This window comes from Grampus griseus (genome assembly GCF_964374135.1).
Source record: "Grampus griseus genome assembly, chromosome: 16".
NCBI classification, from domain to species: Eukaryota; Metazoa; Chordata; class Mammalia; order Artiodactyla; family Delphinidae; genus Grampus; species Grampus griseus.
The window spans coordinates 8,409,291-8,431,891 of record NC_139010.1 but is presented as its reverse complement, the minus strand read 5'-3'; the positions used below and the strand labels follow the sequence as shown (position 1 = coordinate 8,431,891).

General features: G+C 39.8%; 1 protein-coding gene across 1 annotated transcript in view; it reads right to left on the bottom strand.

The window, feature by feature from the left end:
• Positions 1-22,601, bottom strand: part of TBCE (tubulin folding cofactor E) — a 111,004-nt gene that overhangs the window by 26,137 nt on the left and 62,266 nt on the right. The window contains exon 3 of the mRNA XM_082673915.1: positions 10,998-11,082. Within this exon, the coding sequence (XP_082530041.1) occupies positions 10,998-11,082 (85 nt within the window). The remainder of the gene's footprint in view (positions 1-10,997; positions 11,083-22,601) is intronic.

Sequence of the window (22,601 nt, the reverse complement as noted above, 5' to 3'; positions counted from 1 at the left end):
CTCAAACTCTTCCAAAAAATTGCAGAGGAAGGAACACTCCCAACTAATTCTATGAGGCTATCATCACCCTGATACCAAAACCAGACAAAAACCAGACAAAGATACTACAAAAAAAGAAAATTACAGACCAATATCACTGATGAATATAGATGCAAAAATCCTCAACAAAATATTAGCAAACAGAATCCAACAACATATTAAAAGGATCATACACCATGATCAAGTGGGATTTATCCCAGGGATGCAAGGATTCTTCAATATACGTAAATCAATCATTGTGATACACCATATTAACAAACTGAAGAAAAACCATATGATCATCTCAATAGATGCAGAAAAAGCTTTTGACAAAATTCAACACCCATTTATGATAAAAACTCTCTAGAAGGTGGACAAAGAGGGAACCTACCTCAACATAATAAAGGCCATATATGACAAACCCACAGCAAACATCATTCTCAATGGTGAAAAACTGGAAGCATTTCCTCTAAGATCAGGAACAAGACAAGGATGTCCACTCTCACCACTATTATTCAACATAGTTTTGGAAGTCCTAGCCACAGCAATCAGAGAAGAAAAAGAAATCAAAGGAATACAAATTGGAAAAGAAGAAGCAAAACTGTCACTGTTTGCAGATGACATGATACTATACATAGAGAATCCTAAAAATGCCTTCAGAAAACTACTGGAGCTAATCAATGAGTCTGGTAAAGGTGCAGAATACAAAATTAATGCACAGAAGTCTCTGGCATCCTATACACTAATGATGCAAAATCTGAAGGAGAAATGAAGGAAACACTCCCATTTACCATTGCAACAGAAAGAATAAAATACCTAGGAATAAACCTACCTAGGGAGACAAAAGACCTGTATGCAGAAAACTATAAGACACTGATGAAAGAAATTAAAGATGATACAAACAGATGGAGAGATATACCATGTTCTTGGATTGGAAGAATCAACATTGTGAAAATGACTATACTACCCAAAGCAATCTACAGATTCAATGCAAGCCCTATCAAATTACCAATGGCATTTTTTACAGAACTAGAACAAATCATCTTAAAATTTGTATGGAGACACCAAAGACCCTGAATAGCCAAAGCAGTCTTGAGGGAAAAAAACGGAGGTGGAGGAATCGAACTCCCTGAGTTCAGACTATATTACAAACCTACAGTAATCAAGACAATATGATACTGGCACAAAAACAGAAACATAGATCAATGGAACAAGATAGAAAGCCCAGAGATAAACCCACACACCTATGGTCAAGTAATCTATGACAAAGGAGGCAAGGATATACAATGGAGAAGACAGTCTCTTCAATAAGTGGTGCTGGGAAAACTGGACAGCTACATATAAAAGAATGAAATTAGAACACTCCCTAACACCATACACAAAAATAAACTTAAAATGGATTCGATACCTAAATGTAAGACTGGACACTATAAAACTCTTAGAGGAAAACATAGGAAGAACACTCTTTGACATAAATCACAGCAAGATCTTTTTTGATCCACCTCCTAGAGTAATGGAAATAAAAACAAAAATAAACAAATGGGACCTAATGAAACTTCAAAGCTTTTGCACAGCAAAGGAAACCATAAACAAGATGAAAAGACAACTCAGAATAGAAAATATTTGCAAACAAATCAACGGATAAAGGATTAATCTCCAAAATATATAAACAGCTCATGCAGCTCAATATTAAAGAAACAAACAACCCAATCCAAAAATGGGCAGAAGACCTAAACAGATATTTCTCCAAAGAAGGCATACAGATGGCCAAGAAGCACATGAAAAGCTGCTCAACATCACTAATTATTAGAGAAATGCAAATCAAAACTACAATGAGGTATCACCTCACACCAGTTAGAATGGGCATCATCAGAAAATCTACAAACAACAAATGCTGGTGTGCAGAAAAGGGAGCCCTCTTGCACTGTTGGTGGGAATGTAAATTGATACAACCACTATGGAGAACAGTATGGAGGTTCCTTAAAAAACTAAAAATAGAATTACCATATGATCCAGCAATCTCACTCCTGGGCATATACCCAGAGAAAACCATAATTCAAAAAGACACATGCACCCCAATGTTCACTGCAGCGCTACTTACAATAGCCAAGTCATGGAAGTGACCTAAATGCCCAACGACAGACGAATGGATAAAGAAGTTGTGGTACATATATACAATGGAATATTACTCAGCCATAAAAAAGAACGAAATTGAGTCATTTGTTGAGACGTGGGTGGATCTAGAGACTGTCATACAGAGTGAAGTCAGAAAGAGAAGAACAAATATCGTATATTAACACATGTATGTGGAACCTAGAAAAATGGTACAGATGAACCAGTTTGCAGGGCAGAAGTTGAGACAGAGATGTAGAGGACAAACGTATGGACACCAAGGGGGGAAAGCCGTGTGGGGCTGGGGATGGTGGTGCGCTGAATTGGGCGATTGGGATTGACATGTATACATGATGTGTATAAAATAGATGACTAATAAGAACCTGCTGTATAAAAAAATAAATACAATAAAATTTAAAAACCCCACAAAAAAAACCAAAAAAAAAGCTGTAAATGTTAATATCATCATTTGATCATGTCAGAGAATAAATGATGAAATACATGAATTGCCAAAAATGTATGATAAACACTATTTTGGCTTACGCCCTTTAACTCTTTTAAACAAATGAAACTTTCGGAGAAGTCACCATAATTAAAGAGAATGAAAATAATACTGATGATAAATTTTGTCAATATAAACATATATACATTTTCTTCTGGGAGGTGGGTCAACAGAAATTACCAGATTGTAAAAGGAACTCGGAATCTCGGAAAGTCAGAAGTGATGTCAGGGCAAAAAGAAGGGGCCCGGAGGTCGTGAGAACCCCCCGAGAGGGTGGTGTCCTGGAAAGCAGTGGAGACAGTGGACAACCGTGTCCAGGGCTGTGAATGCCCGGAAGGCGACAGCTGAGTTTGGCCAATGAATCTAGCAACCGGAAAGTGACCCTGCTAGAAGCAGCTGGGGTGGGGCCGTGGGACAAGCTCCAGAGAGTGAGAGGAGAGTGGGATCAGACTCCTCTCGTCCACAGGAGATCCAATGGAAAGGGGAGAGGAGGGATGGAAAGGGCAGATGTTTTAAGATGGGAGAAAGTACCAAACTTACATGAGACAAAAATAACCCAAGGGAGAGGGGGAAGTTGTCGATGCAGGAAATTAAATTCTCTGTTGCAGCAGAATCAGGTCCTGAGTCTGCCTGCTGTGATATCAGAGGATCACTGACTACCAGAAGCTGCCTAGAAAATATTTCGTTTTCTTTTCACACAGAAAAGGCTCCTAGTGTGAAAAACACAGTTCTGTTTTAACAAACACATTTCTATTACTCAGCTAAAGAGATTAAATGTAGCTAGCTTCATTTATATATATATATATATATATATATATATATATATATATATATTTTTAAAGTTTTAATTTTCACTGCATTGGGTCTTTGTTGCTGCGCATGGGCTTTCTCTAGTTGTGGCGAGCGGGGGCTACTCTTCATTGCGGTGCACGGGCTTCTCATTGCGGTGGCTTCTCTTGTTGCGGAGCACGGGCTCTAGGCACATGGGCTTCAGTAGTTGCGGCACACGGGCTCAGTAGTTGCAGTGTGCGGGCTTAGTTGCTCCGTGGTATGTGGGATCGTCCCCGACCAGGGCTCGAACCCGAGTCCCCTGCACTGGCAGGAGGATTCTTAACCACTGTGCCACCAAGGAATTCCCTAGCCTCTTTTTTCTTTTTTTTTAAGAGTTCAAACGGATCTACCTAAGAGATTACCTAGTCTAGGACTTCTCAAACTCAACCTGAAAAGCAGTCAGTCACCTGGAAAGCTTACTGGAACCCACCCCAGGTTGTGCACGCAGTGGGACTGGGCTGGGGCCCAGGTTCTGCTGTTTAAAACAATGTGCCAGGGGATTCTGATGCAGGGGGGCCTCATGTCCCACTTTAAGAAACTCTGATCTAATCCAATCCCATTTCACTTGGGGATATGGGGGTCACAATCACAGAGGCAGCACAGCCAAGACTCGGATTCCTGACTACCAGTGCACTATCCTTTCCTGCATTTCTGTCTCTATTCTCCTCACTACCACAAATTTTAGTAGTTATTAGATCCATCAGTAGATATTATTATTTAATGTTATTTAGTAAAGAAATATAGATCTAAAAAAGAGAAATATATATCTAACTAGATCATAATTTTAAAATATTTTTGATTACTTCAATGTGACTAAATTTCCTCTGTAATGCAATGTATTTTTTTCCCCTGCTTTTGAAAAGATTATGTTATGCCTCCAAAAGGACACACAACATAAAAAAAGTCCTGGTCTAGTGTGTATTCCACATAAGAAGTAGAATCTGAGTTGGACCTTGAAACCTGAGTAGGAGCTTGATGAAAAAGTGGTGGTACTTGTCCTACAATAAGCATCAAACAGGATCCTACATGAAAATCCCTCTGAGAATAGAGAAAGCACAGCAAAAGCAGTACTACTGAAAATAAGACATTTCTAGAACCATAACATTTTAACTAAAATATGTTTTAAACAAAGGTGCTTCACCCACAATGTTCGCCGCAGCACTACATTACAACAGCTAAGACATGGAATCAACCTAAATGTCCATCAGCAGATGAATGGATAAAGAAGATGTGGTGTGTATGTGTGTGTACACACACACACACACACACACACACACACAGACTGAAATATTACTCAGCTGTAAAAAAGAATGAAAATAATGCCATTTGCAGCAACATGAATGGACTTAGAGATTATCACACTAAGTGAAGTAAGCCAGACAGAGACAAATATATGATATCACTTATACATAGAATCTAAAAAAAATGATACAATGAACTTATTTACAAAACAGAAATAGACCCACAGACATAGAAAACAAACTTATGGCTGGTTACCAAAGGGGAAAGCGGGGGGGGGGGGGGGAGGGATAAATTAGGAGTGTGGAATTAACATATACACACTACTATATATAAATAGATAAACAACAAGGTCCTGCTGTATGGCACAGGGAACTATACCCAATATTTTGAAATAACCTATAAGGGAAAAGAATCTCAAAAAGATTATATATATATATATAAACTGAATCGCTTTCTGTACACCTGAAACTAACACGATATTGTATATCAACTATACTTTAAAAAAAAATAAACAAACGTGTTTCTTACAAAGTAAATCACAAAGATGACTTGTAGGTTGTCTCGTTTAATTTTCCATTTTGACAGCACACAGTCCAATCTTGTGTTTACTGACAACTAAACGTTATGAATGTTAAACACTTTACATGTACAAGGCTGAACTAAATCCCAAGGTATGTTGTTAGGTGTCAGAAAAATAATTCCAGACAATTTAGAACACTCGTTTATGTACCTCAATCTATCTAAATGTATACAAACAAATGAGTTTTGCATCTAAGAGACTGTTCCTAGAGTCTCACATTTACAAAACAGGCTTTGGCTTACAAAACAGTGAAATTCGAAATTTTAGTGAAATGAAATTATGAAATTTATGAAATAGTATTAGTTTTCCTTAAAGGAGTAACACTGGGGGGTGGAAATAGAAATAGGAAAATGTATTGTTCAAATATTATGTGACTGAAATGTAAAAATAAGTATGAGAGCACAAATTTTAAAACCAGCACATTTATAATAAATGAAAAACAACAATGTAAAACAAATACCACGGTTTTCATTTCTGTCCTAAATTCATAACAGTGGTAATGAACAATGCAAGAAGAGACCTTTATTACTGTTTAGTTTCGCTGCAGGCAGAAGAAAGAAGTCAGAAATGGTGTTAGGGTGCAAAGGAGATGCTGTGCCCTTTGCAGATCAAAGGAAAACATCAAACATCAGTCTCCTCTGCAACATTCCTGGCAGGTTTCTCGGAAAAACAAACAGCCCAGCAAATAAAAAATGCTAGCTGAAGAAGTGCCCATCAATAACAGTAAATCTTCAAAGACAAACTAATAATTCAAAGATTCCACTGAGATCTTAGATTATTATCAAGATGTTGCATCTGAACACTGAAATTCTGAACCCTGCCTAAAAGAGAAAAAACTGGGGGAGGGGAGGAGTGAAGGGGGAGAGTCCAAAATGTTTTCTCTTGTAAGCATTCGGCTTGTTCAAGTTCCTGCCTCCTTCGGCCCACCAATTACATATGCAGCTAGGAAAGTCTATACATCCCAACCACGGCTCTTGCAGAAATGAAAGACTCTCACGAAGCACTATAATCAAGGTTCAGTCTGCCCAACAGAGTTGTAAGATAAAATTCAGGTGCCCAGTTAAATCTGGATTTCAGATAAACAATCTGAAATTTGTTATATACTTAAAATTTTTCATTATAAGTATATATATGATGCATGTCCCATACTTATACCAATAAATGCTTATACTGCTTATCTGAAACCCAAATTTCACCATGCATTTTGTATTTTTATTTGCTGAATCTGGCAATACTACTCAAAGGTAAAAGGGTCCCCAACAGATTCCAAAACTCCTATAGTAAGTATCTTTCTTATTGGGGCTTGTTTAGATGCTGGGAAAGACTGGGTCTCTGGGGAGTTCCTAATAAATGTCATTGACCTTGATATCCTGTTTGTTACAGGCATGCATAGAGCCTTTTCAGCAACACTGCATAACTAACCATTCACCATGAGAGGAGACATATTCACTCTAATTTAATGTATATTGCTGTAATATCTAAAGAATTGACCAGGTGAACTCATTTTCCCAACAGAAAAAAAAGAAAAAAGAAAAAAGCTCAGTTGATAAGCATCTTTTTGCACACTGCTTCTGAATGTCACAACTTCTATTTTGCCCTGATTCATGGGAAGCTTCCCAAAATGAAATATCTCTCTTCACCTCTTACAGAGATTCACCCTGCCTGTATCCTATCAGCACATTTAGTGATTTTTTAAAAAATTATCCTATCACTTTATACCTATACCAGAGTAGAGTGCCCTGTGCTATACAGTAGGTTCTCATTAGTTATCTCTTTTATACATAGTAGTGTATATATGTCAATCTCAATCTCCCAATCCATTCCACCCTCCAGGAGAATATTTTATACTGATGCATTAATGCTCATTTAAGAACCTCAGAAAGGGTGAGCTGTGACAGAGCGAGAGAGAGGCATGGACATATATACACTACCAAACGTAAGGTAGATAGCTAGTGGGAAGCAGCCGCGTAGCACAGGGATATCAGCTCGGTGCTTTGTGATGGCCTGGAGGGGTGGGATGGGGAGGTGGGAGGGAGGGAGACGCAAGAGGGAGGAGATATGGAAACGTGTATATGTATGGCTGATTCACTTTGTTGTAAAGCAGAAACTAACACACCATTGTAAAGTAATTATACCCCAATAAAGATGTTAAAAAAATAATAATAAAATAAAATAAAATGAAAAATAAAGTGTATTTTGGATCTGTAAAAAAAAAAGAACCTCAGAACACTTTCCAACAATCTTATGACGCACACAGGATAAGTAAATCGAGGAGCTTCCATTTGTTAAGTTAGCCAGCGTTGTGGACATGGTTTGGACACCATGTCCCCTCTGACGCCAAGTATTAAACTCCATTCATGGTGCTGAAGAAAAGTAAGATTTTAACATTTCTTGCTCAAAAGAAAAGAGAAATCATGCAATTACTTAGAAAGGGAATATTTTCAATAAAAGCTGAGGGTAAAATACTGACCCGCACAGTTCAAAGAGTTTAGGGTACACCCTTTAGTTTAGGTTGAAAGAAAAGCGCTGGAAATCTAGGGATAAGGCAGAGAGAAATTCAAAGTTCATCACCTTAACTGAACCTCTCAACTCCCCAAAAGACAAGAGATGGAGAACAGAAGCACCTAGGAGAGACACATAACTGGTTCACAGGCATAAATTTGGGATAAACCTGTATACTACTACTGTAAACCGACAGTGTCACAAATATTAATTACAGGTAATTAATATATAACCAGGAGATTGCCATATTTACCTTAGGTTATTTAAGAGATCAGATTGAAACTAAAGAGTGACATGAAGTCCTCTGAACATGGGGGCCTTCCAAGGTAATCTGGTCCACTCCCTAAACTTCTTCTGTCGGTGTCACACCAACTATTCAAGAAAAAATTTTACCTTATTTTTAGAGAACTACACTAAAGAGGAGTTCATTCATAGCCAGGATTTGAGCTTGACTCCAGTGTTTCGTGCTCTACTCATAACCCACTTGGTCACCAATACCTGTCATAGCCATCTCAAAGAGTCAGCGTAACGAACAAATGTGATAACACGGAAACACTGAAAGCTAACTGTGAAGACAGTTCTTCTCTGGGTTAAAGCCCATCTTATATTCTTCTTGAAGGTCGTTGTTAAAACAGAGGTTAGACCTTTGCAAATGTTATTCTATTCTAAACTGAGAAGTCTCATGAGATCAACGTGAGCTGAAGTGGTTGGGGGAAAATACACAGGGAAGAATGTATGCCCTGAGCCGGGCCTTGAAAACCACCCTGTCTGTCCCCAGGTTCTGACCTCAAGCGGCAGGACCTAACCCTGACCGGCAGGGTGTCACCCCAGCAACCTGGGACGCTGGGGAGACTCAAGAAAGCAGCTCACCAAACACCTCACTCAACACACCCTAATATCCTGCATACACAGCAGAGGCCAGCAGACTAGCCTTCATAAGACATGTGCGCCAGAGCGCATAACTACCCTGTTATACTGTGTCTAACAGGCTCAGCCACTTGACAGTAACACGTGCTTCTGAAGAGGTGGGATCCGAATTTTGCTATCAATATGACAACTTCTGACCCATTTTCCTCCTTTAAAATGGGTATACCACCTTTTTGCCATTTACCTATTTCACAAGTATAAGATGGGAACATTTATGATCTGACAACTTTAAATTGCTTTGGTTTCATGAAAATAGCATCTAAGCATTAAAAAAAAATGTGTACTGTGGTAAAATACGTATCGCTATTATGACTTTCCAAGTAAAATTTGAAATGTAAAAGAAGACTCCAATGAAGTTACTAAGAGATCTGAATTGGCTTAATAACAAGTACATGTGCTATATTCTGTTTTGTCTGATTTAGAGATTCTAAGATATTGGTATAATCTTTACTAGTTGAAGCCAAGTTCGACCTAATACCAATATAAGCATTAACAACTATAAAGGATAAGGTAATTCCTTTAGTCTAGACTAGTGGTTCTCCACCACAACAGAGCTAATGCTCCCTTGTATATTGCCCCCAAAACAACGTGAAATGGAATTACTAACCCATACAGGATTTCAAAGTCAACAAAATGTCATTTCATTGAAACAAAAGTGATTTATAATAACATAACATGTATTTCAACATGTAAATGCTCAGGCATGACTGTACTAGGAAACACAACAAAGCAAGGAAATGCTTATTCCAAGGGTAAGAACCTGAACACTAAGTCTGTGCCCATCAGCACTTCAGGGCAAATCCCAGCTCTGCCAGGACTGACACAAGTCTTCATTTTCCTACTCAGAGTAACCAAGACTGAAAATATCACCATATGCAGAGACCACGAAGGACACGTAACCATGGATGATTTGGGAGGTGCTGGGGCAGGCTCCTCAGGGAACGTTCCCTCACTGGAGGTTTTGTGAGGTCATGGTCCAGGGAGGTAAGGGATCAACAGGCCAAGCTAAGAGATTTCTATTTCAACACCTCTCTAAACACATAAATTGCTCCCTTCATACTCTATGACCTCTTGACAGATTCTGAGCTGGCCTCATGCCATGTCTGTCACTACCGCTGGCCTCTAGGAACATGCCAATTCTTCTTCTATCCTGACTTCCCAAAACTACAGAATGCTCGACTAGGAAACTTATTTTGCTATTATCTGATTTTGACCTTCATTTTAGAGGTTAGTAAATTTAGTCTGATTTAAGGTCATAAAGATTGTTAAAAGCAAAGCTAGAGGCCTCTTGATTACCAGGCCAGGAGTGTGTTCACTGTACCACATTTAAAGAATGATAAGCTTAATAATAACAGATTCTTCCGAGAAACTGAAACTTAGGGAAAACAAACAACAACAAAAATTTGAAACATAGACTGCCTGAAATTCCCCTCCATCCTTTTCAGAGCTTCACATAGTTTCTCTGAAATCAAGCAGGTAAAAATATTAGTAGATATGCACTATAATGTGTAATTCTTTTCATGATAAGAGCTTTATTTTATTTTATTTTTTAAATAAATTTATTTATTTTATTTATTTATTTTTGGCTGCGTTGGGTCTTCGTTGCTGCGTGCGGGCTTTCTCTAGTTGTGGCAAGCGGGGGCTACTCTTTGTTGTGGTGTGTGGGCTTCTCATTGCAGTGGCTTCTCTTGTTGTGGACCACGGGCTCTAGGAGCGTGGGCTTCAGTAGTTGTGGCACGCAAGCTCAGTAGTTGTGGCACACAGGCTTAGTTGCTCTACAGCATGTGGGCTCTTCCCAGACCAGGGCTTGAACCCGTGTCTCCTGCATTAGCAGGCAGATTCCTAACCACTGCACCACCAGGGAAGCCCAAGAGCTTTTTTTAAAATAGTGGCCTAGCATGCCACTGTTTGGATGTTCTGTATTTTGCTTAATCAACTGCTTTTATTGGATATCTAGGCTATTCCTCTTCTAGTATTCACTCAGTGGGTAGTAAATAGTTAATGAATCAATGAGAAATGTTTGGATCCATACAATTAAAAAAAAAACTGTCACAAAACAAAAACACAAAAAAGGACAAAGAAAGCAATCCCACTTGCAAGGTTAAGACTGAGAATTTTAAAAACAAGGAAAAAAACTCTACAAATAGAATTGTCTTTTTAGAATACACCAAATTCTACATTATAACTACCCTAACAGTCAAACATGTCTTCTTCTCCATCCCCCCTTATTCAGCTATTTAACATTCTCCTAGATAACCATGCCAATTCGCAATGGAAAATTACCTGCATTTAAAATACACAGTCCCTTCGTGGCTTCCATCATGCTTTCCCCTCGCAGGACTGTCCCATTCTACTCCTAACCAGAGTCCTGGAAGAACAAGAAAAACAAAATGAGCATTAAATTAGGACACAGGTGATGCTCCATTTTTCTGCAAGGAAATACAGTTTGCAATGGAAACCACAGCACACAGACACCACTGGGGGAGAAAGAAATGTCTTTAGGAAAAGACAAGTCAACCTCAGACTCAGAACTTAATCAGCAAATGCAATAGCAAGTTTGGTTCAAAAAGCCAACAAAAACCACAACTGCAGAAAACAACAGCAGCTCAAATTTACAGACAGAAAGTAGAATGGTGGTTGCCAGGAGCTAAGGGGAGGGGAGAATGGGGAGTTCTTGTTTAATGGGTACAGAGTTTCAGTTTTGCAAAATGAAGAGTCCTGGAGATGGATGGTGGTGATAACTATGACAATGTTACCGTACTTAATATCACTGAACTATACACTTAAAAGTGGTAAAATGGTAAGTTTGGTTATGTATAACTTACCACAATTAAAAAAAATATATATATATATATACACACACACACACATATAAGATATCTCTTTCAAAGCACCAGAGAGCTAACAAGGCACTGAAGAATTACAAAATTCTTTTTTGTAATTGAATTTGTAATTGAATTACAAAATTCAATTACAAAATTGTAATTACAAAATTACAAAATCTGAGAGAAAAGGGAAACCCAGAGTTAAACGAAGTCTTAAAGCAAATTTTTCCCCTCAAGGCATCTGCTGATTCTGGTAGAAAAGGCTGAAAAGCTAAAATGCTGAACAGGGCTTTGGCCAGAGCTTTTGAGGGACTAAGAGGTCAATAATGAAAATTACAGCCTCCCAAGGAAGATGGAGGTTGCAAGAAACTCTCTAGGTTTCGTACTGGAGCTTGAAATGCCTTGATTTTAAGAGTTAGGAAGGAACCAACTCTAAACAGACGAGCCCTTGAAGGGACTGAAGGTCAACTTCAAATAATCTCATTCCCAGATTTGTTTAAGTGATCTGGGATTGCCAGGGACCCTCGCCATCTGCCAGAGTTAACTTCAGTCCTCTCTGGAGGAAGCTAACACCATTGCAAAGCTCAAATTATAACTCTTCATAATCAATACCTGGCACTCAAACAGAAACAACCAAGCATAGAAAAAGATAAGCATCTATGACTGAAAACCAAGAAAAACAACAGCCAACAGCAGCAGATCCACTGGGCATCTGCATAACAGAGTTTTACATATGTTTAATATTTTCAGGAAAACAAAAGATAAAATTGAGAACTTCAGCAGAAATATTTTTAAACTTTTTTCAAACCCTAAATGGAAATTCTGGAACTGAAAAATTCAATAATTCAAATTATAATTCAATGGATAGTTTTTTTACAATAGATTATACATAATTTTTTTAAAAAACAGGTGAGAAAAAAATATATACAGAACATAGCACAGTAATAAGTGATGAAAAACAGACTAGCATGTAAGAGACGTAGAGAATACAACGAAAAGGTCTACCATGTATATAGAACTGGAGCCCCCAAAAAGAGAGTAGGGAGAGATTGTGGAAAGAGCAATCTCTGAAGAAATAATGACTGAGACTATTACAAAACTAAAGAAAGGCATCAAGCCACACATTTAAGAAGGTCTAAGAAAAATAAACAGTACAAATGCGAGACAAACAAAAAACAACCACAAAAAAAAGAGAAAACAAAACAAAGCAAAACCAAACTCCACCAGTTGCCATATAACAAAGACAGAGAAAAATCTTAAAACAGCTCGGGGTGAGGGAGAGGAAACAGATTATCTCCAAAGGAAAACAACCAGAAATAGTTGACTGACTTCTCCATAGAAACAGTAAAAGCCAGAACGATAAATGAATAATATCTTCAAAATACTGGGGGAAAAAAAAAGTTAAAAACAAACAAAAACACCCTGGCAATCTGGAACACTGTAATTGGTGAAAATATCCTTCAAAAAAGTAAGCAAGGGGCCCTGAATACCCAAAACAATCTTGAAAAACAGTAACAAAGTCAGAGGGCTTATACTTTCCAATTTCAAAACTTGCTACAAAGCTACTGTAATCAAAAAAGTGTGTTACTGTCATAAGGCTCAGATCAAAGGAGTAGAGTTGAGAATCCAGAAATAACCTCATACATGGTCAACTGGTTTTTGACAGAAGTGTCAAGTCAACTCAACAGGAAAGAACAGTCTTTTCAACAAATGGTGCTGAGACAACTAGATACCCACATGCAAAAGAATGAATTTGGACACCCAACTCTCAAAATAGATTAAAAAAACCTCTTAGAAGAAAACTTTATTTCTAAGGATTTATTTCTAATCCTAAAACTTAAGGATAAATCTATAAAGCCATGGATTTGGCACTGGATATGGCACCAAAAGATCAAGCAACAAAAGAAAAAAACATAAATTGGACTTCATAAAATTTAAACTTTTTTTTTTTTTTTTTTTGTGGTACGTGGGCCTCTCACAACAGTGGCCTCTCCCGTTGCGGAGCACAGGCTCCGGACATGCAGGCTCAGCGGCCATGCCTCAGGGGCCCAGCCGCTCTGTGGCATGTGGGATCCTCCCGGACCGGGGCACGAAACTACGTCCCCTGCATCGGCAGGCAGACTCTCAACCACTGCGCCACCAGGGAAGCCCAAAATTTAAACACTTTTGTACATCAAAGGCCATTAACAGAAATGGGTGAAAAATGTACCACTCTGGTGGGAGATGTTGATAATGGGAGAGGTTATGCATGTGTGGGGGCAGGAGGTATATGGGAAATCTCTGTACCTTCCACTCAACTTCCTTGTGAACCTAAAGCTATTCTAAAAAACAAAGTCTACTTTTAAAAGGTTAAAATGGTGTGTAATTGATAAAAATATCAAATCACTATGTTGCACACCTGAAACTAATATAATGTTTTAAGTCAACTATACTTCAATAAAAAGACTAAAATGGTAAATTTTATGTTACATATATTTTATAACAATTTTACAGTTTTAATGGAAAAAATGGGTAAAATGGCAAATTTTGTTTTATATATATGTAACCATAACTAAAAAAAAATTTTTTTTAAGGCAACATAATGGCAACTTCAACAAAGAAATATCGACAAGGGTGATCTTCAAGGAAAAAGAAAATTATCCCAGAAGGAAGCCTGAGGATACAGAGGGGAATGAAGGGCAACAAAATGGTAAATATATGGTAAGTCTAAATTAATACTGAAATACGAAATAACAGTAATATTATCTCTTTGGGTTTAAAATACACACAGATTGGGCTTCCCTGGTGGCGCAGTGGTTAAGAATCTGCCTGCCAATGCAGGGTACACAGGTACGAGCCCTGGTCTGGGAAGATCCCACATGTCACACAGCAACTACGCCCATGTGCCACAACTACTGAGCCTGCGCTCTAGAGACTGCGAGCCACAACTACTGAGCCCGTGTATCGGAACTACTGAAGCCCATGCGCCTACAGCCCATGTTCCACAACAAGAGAAGCCACTGCAATGAGAAGCCCACGCACCACAACGAAGAGTAGCCCCTGCTTGCCGCAACTAGAGAAAGCCCATGCACAGTAACAAAGACCCAACACAGCCAAAAATAAAATAAATTAAAAAAAATTTTTTAGTAAGATAAAATACACAGATTAAAATATCCAACGTGTGGATAAGGAAGAAGGTAGGTGGAATTAATGTTCAAGAGTTCTAACGTCTTTGCATGAGTCCAGGAAGAGGTAAAATTACTAATTTTTATTAGGCTTTTATAATTCAAAGACGTATGTTTTATTTTAATCTCTAGGGTAACCACTAAATAATAAAAATGTATAAATACCAAATTAATAGAGGGAAATTTTAAACTAATCAATCCAGTGAAAGAAAAAAAAAGCAATAAAGAGCATAGGCAAGACAAATTAGAAAGTAAATAATTAGATGGTAGACATAAACCCAAATTACCAACAATTAAATAAAACCATAATGGACTAAATATTCTAGTTAAAAGCGAGCTTGCAAAAACTGTCCTCGGGATTTTGATAGGGATAGCCACTGAATCTGTAGATTGCTATGGGTAGTATTGACATTTTAATAATATTAACTCTTCAAATCCATGAACATGGGATGTCTTTCTATTTATTTATGTCTTCTTTAATTTCTTTCAACAGTGCATTATAGTTTTCATTGTACAAATCTTTTACCTCCTTGGTTAATTTTTAAGTATATCATTATTTTGGATGTGGTATAAACATACAATGCAGTATTATTCAGCCTTAAAAAGGAAGGAAATTTTAACACATGCTACAGCATGGATGAACCCTGAGGACATTATACTAAGTGAAGTCATCCAGTCACAAAAGGACAAATGCTGTATGATTCCACCTATATGAGGTACTTAGAGTAGTCAAATTCATGGAGACAGAAAGTAGAATGTAGTTGCCAGGGACTGGGGGAGGGGAGAATGGGAAACTAACGTGTAATGAGTATGAAGGTTCAGTTCGAGAAGATAAAAAAGGTTTTGGAGACGGATGACGATGGTGGGTGCACAATATGAATGTACCTAATGCCACTGAACAGCACACTTAAAAACTGTGAAAAATGTAACTTTTATGTTATGTGTATTTTACCACAACAAAAAATAAATAAAAATTTAAAAACTGAAATCAGAGTAGGTTCTCTCAACACAGTGGAATTCAGCTGGAAGTCAATAACACAGAACTCATTAGAAAAGCCTCATATATTTAGAAATTAAGGAATATCATTCCAAATTACCTTGCATCAAAAAAGAAAGCACAATGTCAATTAGAAAATACTTTGAACCAAATCATAATGAAAACGCTACATGTCAAAATGTGGGGAATGCAGCTAAAGTTGCATTTTGAGAGAAACTTACAGACTTAAATGTATACGTTAGGTTCAAGACGGAAAACAATCATCTGTCTCAAAATGTTAAGGGGAGAAAAACAAGTTAATTAAACCTACAGAAAGTAAAAGGAAGTAAATAATAAGGAGTGAAAATTAATAGGACAGGAAAATAAGTAAGACAGTTCTCTGCCCCAAAACATCTTAAAGTTTTCTAATAGGGACAGATGTGTAAACTAACAGTCATTATATTAAGAATCAGTCTTGGAGTAAAAGTAAATTCAGGTGTTATGGGAGCACCGATAAGAAGACAAGTTAATATTGCTGGGAGTAGTTATGGGAAAGACATACAGAGGTAGTAACACTTGAGGTCAGCCTTGAAGAGAAAATATGCCAGGTGAAGGCATAGTGTGAGATTTCATAATCTGTTTAGAGGACCTCAAAAAATCCTGAGTAGCGAGAGCTAAAAGTGTTGCCCAGAGGTTGCACAGGAGCACGTAGTTCAGGAGAAAAAACTAAAGGTGTTAAAAGAGATTGCGCCCAACTGTGTCAAAGAGGTTGCAACGTGGTAAAAGCTTTAACTTTATCCTGCTTCTCCAGAGAACCCTTTGTAATAAGCATAGAGAAAAGAAGACATACAGATGGCCAATAGGCACATAAAAAGATGCTCATCATCTAATTATTAGAGAAATGCAAATCAAAACTACAATGAGGTACCACCTCACACCAGTCACAATGGACACCATTAAAAAGTCTACAAATAATAAATGCTGGAAAGGGTGTGGAGAAAAGGGAACCCTCTTACACTGTTGGTGGGAATGTAAACTGGTTCAGCCACTATGGAGAACAGTATGGAGGTTCCTCAAAAAACTAAAAATAGAGTTACCTTATGACCCAGCAATTCCACTCCTGGGCATATACCTGGATAAAACTATAATTCCAAAAGATACATGCACCCCAATGTGCACAGCAGCACTATTTACAAGAGCTAAGACATGGAAGCAACCTAGATGTCCATCAACAGATGAATGGAAAAAGAAGATATGGTACATATATACAATGGACTATTACTCAGCCATTAAAAAGAATGAAATAATGCCATTTGCAACAACATGGATAGACCTAGAAATTATCACACTAAGTGAAGTCAGACGGAGAAAGACAAATACCATATTATATCACTTATATGTGGAATCTAAAACATTGATATGACACAAATGAACATATCTACGAAACAGAAACAGACTCACAAACATAGAGAACAGACTTGTGGTTGCCAAGGGAGTGGGGGTAGGGAAAGACTGGGAGTTTGGGATTAGCAGATGCAAACTATTATATATAGAATGGATAAACAAGAAAGTCCTACTATATAATACGGGGAACTATATTCAATATCCTGTGATGAACCATAATGGAAAAGAATATGAAAAAATATATATATGTATAACTGAATCACTTTACTGTATAGCAGAAATTAACACAACATTGTAAATCAACTATACTTCAATAAAATTTTTTTTAAAAAGCATGGAGAAACATGACCTCAATTTTAAAGGTAAAAACTGAAGCTTGGGGAAAATATGTGACTTGTTAAAGGGAAAACTCTGTTTCTTCCACTCATTTCACAACACTTCTGACACCAGATGTGTGGGTTTTTCCACACCAAGAGATTCTCCAGTTCTTGGTGGACGGGGTAGGGTGCTGCAATTCAACTCAATTCTGACACGGACTGCCTGGAGTTAGTGCAGACCCCTAGCTTAAGGGCTTAGTCCCACAAGATTGCCCCCGCTTGAGACGCCAGTCTCAGGTCCCAGGTTGTCACTTGTACTTCTCACCAACAGCCTATAAATCAGGGGTCTCCACATTCCTTCCTAAAAATTCCTAATTTGCTAGAACGGCTCAGAGAACTCAGGGAAACACTTACGCTTACCAGTTTATTATAACGGATATAATAAAGGAGGCAGATGAAGAGGTACATAGGGCAAGGTCCGGAAAAGTCCTGCGCGCAGGAGTCTCTCCCTGTGGAGTTTGGGGCACCACCCTCTCAGCATGTAGAAGGGCTCACCAACCTGGAAGCTCTCCAAATACATAGTTTAGGGATTTTCATGGAGACTTCATCATGTAGGCATGATTGATTACTAACTCTATCTCCAATCCTCTTCCCTCCCCAGAAGATAGGAATGAGACTGAAAGTTGCAGCCTCCTAATCATGCTGTGGTCTTTCTGGTGACTAGTCCCCAGTCTGATGCTATCTAGGGGATTTCATCAGTCTGGAGATTCCAAGGGCCTTAGATGCTCTTGTGTCAGGAACTGAGATCAAAGACCAAATATGAGAATGAAAGAGGCTCCTGGCATCCCCACACTCAGGAAATTAAATGGGTTTTAGGAGCTCTGTGTCAGGAACCTGATGCAGAGACCAATACCTATTTCTTATTGTCACAACTGCCAAAATAACACAGCCAAAAAGAACCAGATCCTGTACTAGCACACACACAATTCTTTTGTGTTCTAATCCACTTTTTCTTTTTTAAATTTATTTATTTTTGGCTGCGTTGGGTCTTCGTTGCTGTGCACAGGCTTTCTCTAGTTGCAGTGAGCAGGGGCTTGTCTTTGTTGCGGTGCACAGGCTTCTCATTGTGGTGGCTTCTCTTGTTGCAGAGCCCGGGCTCTGGGTGCACAGCCTCAGTAGTTGTAGCTCACGGGCTCTAGAGCACAGGCTCAGTAGTTGTGGCACAAGGGCTTAGTTGCTCCGTGACATGTGGGATCTTCCCAGACCAGGGCTCGAACCCGTGTCCCCCACATTGGCAGGCAGATTCTTAACCACTGCGCCACCAGGGAAGCCCTAATCCACTTTTTATCAAACAAATGCCTTTAGATAAGAAGTAAATACAGTAATGTTATTCATCATAAAAGCCATCAGAATGAGTTAAGTTGATGGATATCACCAAGAAGAATGCACAACACAAGGCCATTCTTCCACAATACAAAGAACAAGTCACAACTCAAGCTAACACAGGTGGAAAAAGCAAGGCCAGCATTCAGTTGTGATGAGCTGTAACTCTGATGAAGAATAACTATTGTTTGGCAAGGTATTACCCAGGAGCCAGTGCATTAAAGACAGAGTAGCAAGCAGAGAAATCAGTGTAGTGCATTTCAGAGAGCAGAGAGGAGTGGTAGCTGGGCAGGACTTCCTCATCAGTTAGCTCCCAAGAGTGTAAGATCCGGCTCTGCCTTCTACATGCCAGGGGTGATAAGACCTTGATTAGCCACAGTCTAGTAAATTCAAATGCACAAAAGATTGAAGCAGACACGAGAATATAAGCTTATTAATTTACAATGATAAATAAAACTGTCACACACAAGCCTAAATCTCTTGACTAACATGAGGACTCCATTCTCTTCCAGGACATCAAGACACATGAAAAACCAGTTGTAATCAGACCCAACCTCACTGAAATCACAAGATTTAAAAATAATGACTCCAACAGCCCAGCAGTCACACTCCTTGGTATTTACCTAAATGGGTTGAAACTTATGTCTACACAAAAGCCTGCACACAGATGTTTACAGAAGCTTTATTCATAATGGCCAAAACTTGGACACATGGACAAATATTCCATCTAGACAATGGAATATTATTTACTGCTAAAAAGAAATGAGCTCTCAAGACATGAAAAGACATGGAGGAAAATTCAATGCAGATTACTAAGTGAAAAAAGGCAATGTGAAAAGGCTACATATAGTAGGATTCCAACTCTATGAATTTCTGGAAAAGGCAAAACTATGGAGACAGTAAAAAGATCCATGATTACCACAGCTTAGGGGTGGAGAGAGGAATGAATAAGCAGAGCACAGGAGATTTCTAAGCCAGTGAACTATTCCATGTGATATTATAATAGTGGACAAACGTCACTGAACACTTGTCAAAACCCAAAGAATGTACGACAGCAAGAGTGAACTCTAATATAAGTGAGGGACTCTGGGTGATGGAGATGTGTCAGTTTAGGCTCATCCACTGTAACAGATGTACTGCTCTGGAGCTGGGTGTTGATAGCGGGGAGGCTGTGCTGTTGTGGGCACTCTCTGTACTTTCTGCTCACTTTTTCTGTGAATCTAAATTGCTCTAAAAAGTGGACTATTTAAAAATAATAATAACTCCATATATATGACCAATATATTCTACTCCTGTAAACATACTAGCACGAGAAGCCACACCATAACTCAGGAGATTGCTTGGTGAGCATGAAATACAAACTAAAGTTCGATAAATGGAATATTTAATGGTGTTTGGTAAAAGTATCTAGACCTGTCTATCTCATAAGGTCAGTAACCTTAACAGTGAGATAGGAATCATCTCAAGTCCAGTGGCTATAACTCCTGGATCCACCTCCACTCTAGGGCTGTGCCAGGGATACGGTCCCTTTGCCTTCCCTCTTCGAAGTCTAAGATGGGTACTGTCAACATCTGCCTTGGCGATTCTTTTGTCCTGACTTCCTCCTGATATAACTGACACTTGCTTTTTTGCTTTAAAGATATATGACTACACTCAAGTCATCCAAGTGAGAAATTCAGAGAACCTTCCATCTCCATTGAGTGATGTTGCTAATCTGATTCACTGTTGATCTTCACAAAATTACTCTCAGGGAGAGTACCAGCTTAGTGCCTCCAAATAGTGTCCACAGCTCATAGCTGAAACAAAGTCAAAGTTTCAATCCTCCAACAGCTGGAATCACTTTACTACACGATTAGTCTAAAAAACCTTGGGGTCTTTGAAATTATGAAGTAGGTTATTTTTAACACTACCCTAGGCAGTCTTAGGAATATTCCAGTGCCTCCTGGAGGTGCTCTTGCTGTTAATCTGTAGCTTGAGAATGTCCTTAAAAGATTTACAATAACATACAATTTTAAAAAACTTAAGGGGAGAGGGCTCCAATCAAGATGGTGGAGTAGCAGGATGTGGAACTCACCTCCTCCCACAAATACATCAAAAATACAACTACAGGGCTTCCCTGGTGGCGCAGTGGTTGAGAGTCCGCCTGCCGATGCAGGGGACACGGGTTCGTGCCCCGGTCCGGGAAGATCCCACATGCCGCGGAGCGGCTGGGCCCGTGAACCATGGCCGCTAAGCCTGCGCGTCCGGAGCCTGTGCTCCGCAATGGGAGAGGCCACAACAGTGAGAGGCCTGCGTACCACAAAAATAAAAATTAAAAAAAAAAAAACACAACTACAAACAGAACAATTCTCACAAAACACCTATTCTCACAAAACAATTCTCACAAAACACCTACAATTCTCACAAAACAATTTTCACAGAACAAGTAGAAGACCTCAAACACCTGAAAGGACAAGAAAGATCTCCATGTAACCAGATAAGATGATAGGGAAAAAATAAAAAAGAGGAAGTGGGATGGGACCTGCACCTCTAGGAGGGAGCTGAAAAAAAGAAAGGTTCCCTCACCCTGGGAAGCCCCATCACTGGAGGGGAGATCAGCCGGGACAGAAAAGGAGCTTCAGAGGCTCAGAGGAGAGTGCAACAACCAGTTTGCGGCAGGCAGACAACAGAGAGACCTACACAGATCATCTATGCCACAACCCTACGTCCCCCAGTCTGAGACGCGCATCTGCTGGTACCGGTGGTGGCTGGGTGCTGAAACTTGGGGTGTAGAGGACAAACCCGGGAAGAGGACTGGTGTTGGATGCGTGGAGAGAGCCTGAGGGACTGGAGTGTGGCACAGCCGCAAACGGGGGTGGTTGCGGAAGAAGCCTGGGCCCGCCATAGAAGCACAGCGCCACTGATCAGTGTCGCATGAAGGGACAGCCTCTGGCTCCATGCACAGGCCCCCTGCGGGCTTCGGGAGAGCACAGGCCATCCACTGCCTCGGCCGGCTCCTGCCTGGGCAAGCTCACTGGTCCCAGTGGCCACCCAGGCGGGCTCCCATGCCAACCACCACCTTGGCAGGCCCCAGAAGCAGATGCCAGCAGGTTGCCCATGCACAGAGGTGGACCTGAACGACAGCGGAGCACCAGGGGTTGCACGACTCAGGAAGCAGAGCTGAAATCTCTCCCTGCAGCTGCATGAGCTGCGGGTTTACGCCTCTGTCTTTGTAAATTCAGCGCCTTTGAGACATCTGAACGGACAATGGGTGCTCCCACAGCTGGGATGGGTATGGCCTTAGCAGCTGTGGGCTTTGTGGGCGCATGAAAAAGGGGACTGCGCCAGGACAGGGTCTGAGCTGCCTCTATAGCTCCCACTGCAGGTCCAGGTGCACAACTGCTGCAGTCCTGGGACCTGATTTCAGTGGGTCTGCGCTGCTTTGTGAAAACAATGCCTGAGAGGCACCAGGGCCAAATGCCAGCATACCCAAGGCTGAGGCAGGGCCAAGGGCAATGGCAACAAAGGTGTACTTTGTGAGCCTGCACAACAGGTGAAAGGTGACATGACAGAGAAAACTCACCAGTGAAAAGCTCTGGGGAATTCCCTGGTGGTGCAGTGGTTAAGAGTCCACCTGCCAGGGGCTTCCCTGGTGGCACACTGTTTAAGGATCTGCCTGCAAATGCAGGGAACACGGGTTTGAGCCCTGGTCCGAGAAGATCCCACATGCTGTGGAGCAACTAGGCCTGTGTGCCACAACTACTGAGCCTGCACTCTAGAGCCCATGCTCCACAACAACAGAAGCCACTGCAATGAGAAGCCCGCACACCGCAACGAAA